Raw genomic sequence first — 8933 nt, 5'->3', positions numbered from 1 at the left:
AACATTTGAACAAAACTTTTATGTAGACCAAAGTGGCAAAAGATTTATCCTATTATTTTTTTTTATTATTCAATCCTATAGTTATTAATATTAAAAACCAATATAAATTTACAAATTATTGTTACATCAATTATAATAGAAGTACAAAATTTACAACTAGATTGATAAAACAATCATTTAATGTAACCCATCATCAGTAAACAAAAGGAGTATATTAGTGAAATAAATAAAAACTTCATAGAATATACTTTTTTCGTTTTATAATACTTGCTACATTTTAATATTAACACTATACATAAAAAAATACTATAGTCATATAGAATCATATTTTATTCTTCTTAAAACCTAATTTCTTAATATATAATTATCAAAATTTTTAGTTTAGTTAAAATATAAAAATTAAATATTAAAACATACTTTAAATTACTTGCAAAAAGAAATATAGTACGTACAAGAAATGTAGCAAGTATTAGATAACAAAGGAAGTATGTACAATTTTTATTGTTTAGGATAGAATTGTAATGCATCTCTATCGACTATAAAGTTTAATTGATAGGAGTATGTTTTAACTTCATAATGATTTTTACATACAAGCATTATTCTTTGAAAAGCATGTTTATAAATGTCAATACTAACAATTGCGTGCATTACACAAGTTTCTATGCTACTAGTTTTAAAAAACTATGCTACGATTTAAGCTATAATATCATAAAATGTAAATTAGAGCAAATATGTGCAAGAGATATGATTCCAAATACTTTGCCCTAAAAATAGCAGCTCTATTAAATTTTAGTCGAGACATAAATGAATAATTTCACAGCAACCTTACAATGCAATAATAGAAAATAATAGAGGCTACAATCGAGTAGAGACGCTGAATACTAAATCATCTCCCCAGGAGGCAACTCAGCCAGCTTGGCTGGACTTTCCAGTACTCGTTCCATATCAAAACGAACTTCGATATTTCGGATTCCATAGCCCACCACCATCAACCAGTATAGTAGCTTGCCAAGTTCTGTTGCACTTGTCTCTGAAACACTAGTCTGCAGCAGAATAGAAAGAAAATATGTAGTTTGAAAACAGGTATAACCAATCAAAAACAGACCAGCAGAGATAGTAGAATACTTCCTTTGTGCTTTTTTAGTTGCAGAGTTACCCGAAAACCTCTCACATGGTTGAGATGGTCCAATTCAAAAGAATGGAGAAAGTAAATATCACAAATGCAAATTTTAGCTAATTATTGACTTCACATTTATGCTTATTTGGATGGAGGGAAATAGAGGGAAAGAAAAGGAAGGAATTTAGAGACATAAAAATTACTTTGTTTGAATAATTTATAATGGATAGAGTTACCAAGAAAACAATATTGAGTTTTTTCTATCTCTACCACAATGATTACCACCTAGTACCCAGAGAGGGAGATAAAAAAACTTGACATTTCATGTTAATATACAAGGAAACATACCCCATCGTACTTTGTAGTATGCAACGAGCTACTATTGCAAGTAACCCAGAACACTAATTGAAAATATATAATGATTATTATTGTCCCAAAAGAAGGGCTAAATCGGTCTCGTACCTGGTAATAAATTATTAGATTGGAGTTAAAACTAGACCCAAGTTTCCATCCCCTACACCTATGTTACCTGGAACGCAATACGGTTCGGGACCGGGACGGGAACGGAAATGTGGAACTCAGGGGTGCTAAACTTGTTTTGTAACTACACTGATCTTTCTAGACTTACACAGATGAAGCACCCAAACTAGCCCCACATGGCTGTTGGTCACTTTTCTAGTACACTAATTGCATTCACATCAATTACCATTATCAGATATTCAGGTACATGTTCTGTATCTCCATGTAAATACTGGAAGCATTTAGAAGTCTAAGACAATAAAAAAAATAAATAAATAAATAAAAAAGCTTAACCAGCTTACCTTCATTTGTGCAGGATCTGAAACAGCTAAGAGGCGCTTTATGAAAGTATTCATTGCCAGAATGACATCTTCCCCAGCAGTACTAGTCAAATCCTGCACAAAAGACATGATTCCATAGGTCAAATTCTTGATATACTGGAATCCCAAGCAGACGTTGAATTCAAAAAGAAAAAGGAATTAGGCCATACACAGATCAGTTATAGCAAATGTTATGTCAAAAGCAAACAAGTGCCTTTGATGAGTAAAGGTGTATAAATTATATTATAAAATTTGGCATGCATGAATGCCAATGACTAGAATATTGAAGTCATCGTAATAATAAATAATTACAACAGAATTTCTGAGTACTGAGTTTCTCTGTATTATATGAAAGTTTCATATACTCGGTATCATAAACCAAAAGGACAAACCGATGCATATAGAATGATTCATCGTCCATCATGAAATCGATGAAAATATAAACTAACATAAATTTACAATAAATCAAGGAGCTTTATTGGTAATAATATATCATATTGAGTAATAATTATTAACATTCGCGATATATTTCAAAAATCTTCAGTCTTCAAACAAATTCAAATTCCTTAGTAGTCACTTCTGCCGGTTAATTTGTTTGCAACATTGCATTGTAGACAATATTCACCAACCAACTTTGTATCATAATTTCTCTCCAATGTATAAGAAATACATTGTTTTAAGTTGGATCTAGTTTCATTCACCTTAATCTTAATGCACAGATTCACAATATGTTTCATTCATGAGCATCAACTACATGCTTTCAAGAGGCAAAAAAATTTTCATAGATTCAAAAGCAATATGAGGGGAAAATTGGTAACTATTTTTCTCCACCCCCTCTCTTTCTTTCTCAGTTCACTCCATTTAGCACCCACTAATTGGATGAGAGAGAAAAACATTCAATATTTGAAAGGGTGTATAATGGTCTTTTCCTTCCCTTTTTTTCATCGGTAACATTCAAAATGTTCTCTTTAATGGCCACCAACAATCTCCACCTGAAAGTCTGAAACCCAAATGGATCCAAAAACTGTAGAGGTCAGTTCTCAAAATCACACGCCAACCTGTATCTATACGGAAAGGTGCTAGGGTCATCGACACTCAATTCTGAGACAGTGAGTAGTAAGAGTGGAGCATACAAGAAAAATAAAATCCCAAAGCCACTGGCTGCTGCTGAACTTTTTGCAGAAAAAAAGATGTATAAATTTTTTCTATAAATAAATTTAAAAATCAAAGAGTGAGCTTGATAACGCCTCTGTTCTAGAACCCTTTGTAGTTTATAATTTCATTGAACTCCATATTCATCACAGAGTATCGTATAAAATCTGAAAGACTGCATATAGAAACTGGCTTAGTAATGCGTTAATACTTGCTCCAACAGGTTAATGCGCATAGAAGGTCCATGAGCCATAACACAACTACAATCACGATAATCATGTGAAACCCAACCAAACAAAGATGCTAGGTTGCACACACGAGTGCAGACCAACGGTGGGGTATAGGCTTTCAATTTATATCGAGAATGTATATCAGCAACTACAAAATAAATATTCTGATGACAAAAGAAAGGAGATTTAGGCAGCTTTGTCATCCTCACCTTCAAATTTTGGGGTTCAAGAGATTTCATATATTCTAACAACTCATTTTGACCATTTGCAGATTTTCTGGCCACCTGACGATTTAATTCTTCTACTTCTGCTTCAAGCAGCTCTATGTACTTTATAGCGTCTATTTTCTCAGGCCCAGAGACATTATTCCACCGAATAACTTCACCAGACACCTTTTTCTGGGTACCTGGCGCATAATCTGATGTATCCTGCAAAGATGACCTGAGTTGTAACTTCAAAGTTATAAACTCTAGGCAGAAATGACCAGAAAGCAAAGCAACCCAAAAAATACTAAAAAAGGGAAATATTACAACAAAAAGAGAATACCTTATTTTCTTGTGGTTCAGGAAGAGAAACCTGCTCTAAACTTTGCTGGAGTTCCAATCGGAACTGCGCATTCCTGAACATATAGCCAGTCATCATAACACTATACATAAGTTGGGCAAGATTTTCAGCAACCTGAAACAAGTACATACAAAAGTTAAGATTACTTACATAGACTGCCTACGTACATATCAATAAAAATATACATAGAAAATCTCACTTACTGTAGTTACTGTTACAGCAAAAAACTGAGGAGGTAAACTGCCAATCATGTTTGTAACTGTTTGGCGCATTGCATCCACCACCTACAGAGTTACAGGAAACCATTTCATTTGCAATTCGTATATAAATTAATGCATAGAAGGTTACGTGACTGAAAAGAAAGACTCACAAACATCATATGGAAAAAAGATTCGACAGTTGAAAATGCATACCTGTGGAGATGCCCTTTTTACAAACAAATCCATGATTTCCGGCTGCACATTTTTCACGTATTCCAGTAGAATGTCCCTCCTGTTTTTTGGCTGGTATTCAAAAAGAAATATAAGTGAGAAGATATGGCCATTTCACCACATCAATCTCTATGGATAAAGTATTTTTCCCAGTAATAATAAACGTAAACATATTGGGTTGGGAGGTTGGATAGAAAATCTCTCATTATAGACAATGAAAGCCAGGATCCACATATAAAGAATGCTGAGGACACCAGAAACTGACAAAATCTAAAGGGCATAAGTGAGGCTTTTTTTATTTCGTCTTTGTGATGAAATCCTACATCAACTATTCATTCCTAAGAAACATATTTCTAGTTTTGGAGCATTTTTTAACATGATTAGTGTTGAGTCACAACTCACAAGGATGCATACACTTAAGTGCTCGTTCAAGGCTTTGAAGAGCTCAAACAAGGCACGTTGGACAGAAATCAGACAGACTTCAGTAAGTTTCTGGAGTGCAGCGCTAGTCAGAGCCAGAATGATACTTGAACAAACGTCTGTGGTACACGTCTGCTCTGTTTTGTTGTGGCTTTGTGGCTGAGACGTGGCTATGTCTCAAATGCCCTTGATTTGAGCTCCTAATATAAAAGAGGAGTCTACTGAAACCTAATATGATTATTCTAACCCTAAGACATAAACACAGCTTCTCTTCTATTCCGTCCTTATTCTAAGTGTAATCCTTCTTGTATTGGCTTCTCATGAGCTTCATTGATAATGTACTATCAATTAAAGCTAGCCACCACCTAGGTGGATGTAGTCCGAATCGGACGAAGCTCGTTATATTTGTGTCTTTGTTATTATTGCGTAGTTTCTAGTCATTGCATAGAGTAATTTGTTGCGTCAAATCCTTCCTACCATTGCTCTTGTGTGGTTTTTGAATTAAAGTTGTGATCTTTAGGTCATAACCAAGCTTCCTTTGAGGTTCAAATTTTGGAAGGATACATGGAATAGGTTCAATGTGGCTTAAGATGAACGAGTCTATAGAACACTGAGGTTTGAAAGTGCACATGTTAGCCAATCATTCAAAATTCTTAAACAGTTTTACATGGAAAAAAGCATTCATAATCCTAAGTGTATAGCCTTTGTAACAGAAAACTTTCATCTAAGAAGTTCTAGTATAAAACAAATAATTAGCTTTGAATGTCCTAAGACTAAAGCACTCAGATCACATGTTTGAACAACCCTTAAGAAAGCGGTGAAACTCTTTGAAATGACACTGAAGCTAATCAATAAGAGCAATAACGCTGCCAAGAAACCAATTCATTGGCCTTGAACTAAATGTAGAATTAATATAATCGTTTCAGCTATTTCCTATGAGCCAACAAGTGTAACTCACAAAAGAAACCATAATTTATTTCTTTTTTCCCTCAAAAACCTAAATCGAATCCAAAACTATTAAGTGTACAAGATTAGAAAAGCTCGAATTACCTTAAAAAAAAGCTAAAATGGAAAGGACATGAGAACATGTCTTCCCCTTCTTTGTCTAAATAGCTACAAATTAAGAACATTACCAACAAATCTTGCATTAAACCTATAGCCAATTCACGCAATGGCAAAGTGTTTGACCTTCAATAGAAAACCTAATCGGGGACATTAAACCTCAAGTAATAGACACTATTTGCTTGCTTACAATGTATTCAACTACATCTCCTTAATCTAAGTGAACAACTACACTCACGTTTCTTTACAATTACAAATACCTAAATGAGTTATAAGCTACACTTGAATCGAAAGGATTTAAATTACATTACTCAAATAATAAAGCTAAAGCCCACCATTATATCAATTCAAAACTGCAAAATTACAAGTCCCAGGTATTTTAGCTAAGTTTTACAGAAATTTAACAAATAAATTCTCACAAAAGCTAAATACGGACTTAAACAATAAGACTTATTGACTGAGTATATAATATATAAAGAGACTTCAACTATAAGGTTAAGCTTTTGATTGAATTGGTTTACTATCATCTATGAAACCAACGTGACATGATGAAGAGCAGACCAAGCTTAGGACCAAGGTTGAACACGACACTCCTTAAATCAGGAAAACACAATTTAACATTTGGCCCCCAAATAATCTTAACCGTTAGCTCATTAACACATGACAACAGTGCTGATATATCTTGCAATATTGATATTCTTAGCTCCCTTCACCTAACATCCTTTTTGTAATATGAAGGTCGTGTTGCATCTAAACTTATAGCAAAAAGCACTCGTGTGACAGAGTGTTAATATCCTCGGACTATGACCATCATCTCAACTAAAGTTGAGTTCGTTCCTCCACACTAATTTATTTACCAACTAATAATAATTTCATTGATTGTCCCTTATTCAATGAACCAAAAATTTATATTATTAGATTTTGAACTATAATATACTACAGTAATATGGCTCAATTAAACATGTATGACTCCTTATTCATGTGAAGTTGCATATAGTTTGCTATAAGTATTCAAACTTATATTTGACCCCAAACCCAAACCAACTTGGATGCTTAATAGCATTGGTGCAATGAAATATTATTCTTTGTAATTTTAATTTCAAGAAATTAAAATATCGAACTACCGACAATGCAATAGATATTTCCCCATTTTGCATCATTTGGTAGATAAACTCCATATCCTATTCTGAAATGATGTAAATGGAACAGAAGACCAATAATCGAATTAACTATCAAATCATCAAATGGAAGAAAATACTACATACATACCGTAGACCCATTTGGGGATTTATTAGATTCTCCATTAGTAGAACCACCAATATTACTATCATTACTACTACTTTCCGAAGATGAATTATCCAAAGCACGAATTCCGAGAGATAATCGCCGCAGCTTTGTCAAATTTCGAGGAAAACTCACTGAAGAAATAGAAATTTTTGAGAATGTTATAGAAAATGCAATTAGTGACTGTCTGTGTAGTACAGATGGCTTCAGTGTAAGAGAAGACATGGCAGATTTGAGTTCGCTGACACAATCTTTAAGTCCAGAAAACCCTAATCCTCCATTAACGACTACTTCAAGAAAATAGTTTGCGAGAAAGATAAAGAAAGTAGGAGGGAATGAGATTATCAATTACTCAATGAAAAGATATGTTTTAAAGTACTTGTGTTTTTTTTTTCTCTTTTTTTTTTGAGAAAAAACGTGTATGAAGCCTTACCATGATATTAAATTAATTTGATATTCATATATCTCTAGAGCTATTAGGTAGAGGGTGCATAAATACGGGTGCAAAATTGCAAATTAGTCGAATTTAATAATTTCATTTGATAGAGATTTATTAGATTAATTTCTATCACAGTTTTATTTTTGAAATTAAAATTAATTTTATTGATTATAGATAACAACTAAATTGACAAAATAACATAAACTAATAAAATATAAATTTATTTGTTCGTCATCAACCTTTTGGTTGATGGAAAAGATTGATGGTAAGCTTTTAATTTTTTTGTTTGAAGCCTTTTGAATATGATTAAAATAATATTTATCCTCTCTCTACAAGATTGTTCTACCTATTAATTGGGCTAATTCTACCCATATATTGGATTTTGAACTCTTTCCTCGTGAGAGTTTGGGGTTATGAATTTTAGTCTCTAGTTGATTTGTAGGTAATTTTTAATGCGATAATGCAACATACACCAAAATTGCAATTACCGTCAACAACATGAAATTCAATTCTATCTCAATACTACAACAGATTGAAAGACTCCCGTGTAGAAGGTTGTATCAAACAGCGATATGAAATGGAATATTCATAATTGTGAGATCTCATACACAATGATCGTAGTTTTGTTAATTTTCCAATATGTTTGGTCAAAGTTTTTATGCACTTGCTAATTTTTATCTCTGATGTTGATGTCTTATGACTATTTAATAATGAATCAATTATTATTCAAAAAAATAAACTAAAATAAAATAAAATACACATTTAAGCTAGTCCCATTTGTCGCATGAAAATTGTGCCATTGGCAATTGATGAGATAATTAAGAAGTAAATTAATATTGGAAAATTTGCCTAAAATAATCTAACCTTTGTCTAATTTTCCTACAAAAATCTCAAATATTGATTTAACCATGAACAATCTCATTTATTGACACTTGTTTCCAGTGCATCACTAATTTACCTTATTGCTTAAGCAACTTTTGTTTTTTTTTATTTTATTAACATTTAGTCTCTTTCACCTAACTCTTCATCTCCCCCCTCCTTCATTACCGACTCCACTTATTACATAACTTTTGTCTTCTCCATTCACTCCACCATCATCAATTCACGCCATTCTTTGAAATTGAAGAAGCAAAATTAAAGACTTTTTATTTGCCTAGTTCATTAAAGTGTAAGAGATAGAAAAAACATAAGTACGAGCAAATAGTGTAAATTTTGTAAATTTGATGCTTTTGCACACACAAAAAGAAAAGGAGTAATAATAAGAGTACAAAATGTGTAACTTAAGTGGATAGTAGAGAGAAAGTGGAGAAATAACTATAATAATCAAATGGTAATAGCTAAAAATGGAACAGAGAATAGTTGAAAATCAAATGAGAGAATTAAGAAAGTGGAGGA

At 32.6% G+C, this 8933-nt stretch overlaps 1 protein-coding gene across 1 annotated transcript; it reads right to left on the bottom strand.

Moving 5' to 3' along the window:
- Nucleotides 1-602: 602 nt before the first annotated feature.
- LOC130797426 (uncharacterized) lies at nucleotides 603-7496 on the bottom strand. The gene is made up of 7 exons (XM_057659988.1): nucleotides 7085-7496; nucleotides 4316-4405; nucleotides 4106-4186; nucleotides 3885-4016; nucleotides 3548-3766; nucleotides 1939-2031; nucleotides 603-1043 (listed from the first exon to the last, which is right to left on the bottom strand). Exons 1-7 carry the CDS (start codon nucleotides 7322-7324, stop codon nucleotides 882-884), a joined length of 1017 nt encoding a protein of 338 aa, XP_057515971.1. The 5' UTR covers nucleotides 7325-7496; the 3' UTR covers nucleotides 603-881.
- Nucleotides 7497-8933: the final 1437 nt, after the last annotated feature.

Source organism: Amaranthus tricolor, chromosome 13 (assembly GCF_026212465.1).
Source record: "Amaranthus tricolor cultivar Red isolate AtriRed21 chromosome 13, ASM2621246v1, whole genome shotgun sequence".
Taxonomy (NCBI): domain Eukaryota; kingdom Viridiplantae; phylum Streptophyta; class Magnoliopsida; order Caryophyllales; family Amaranthaceae; genus Amaranthus; species Amaranthus tricolor.
Note: the sequence above shows the minus strand (reverse complement) of the source record. Positions and strands in the feature narration are given on the sequence as shown.

Coding starts and splice junctions, on each gene's coding strand:
- LOC130797426 (XM_057659988.1), bottom strand. CDS start 7,324: ATGTCTTCTCTTACACTGAAGCCATCTGTACTACACAGACAGTCACTA. Junction 3,767..3,884: donor CTGAACCACAAGAAAATAAG/GTATTCTCTTTT, acceptor TCATCTTTGCAG/GATACATCAGATTATGCGCC. Junction 1,044..1,938: donor CAGATCCTGCACAAATGAAG/GTAAGCTGGTTA, acceptor ATTCTGCTGCAG/ACTAGTGTTTCAGAGACAAG.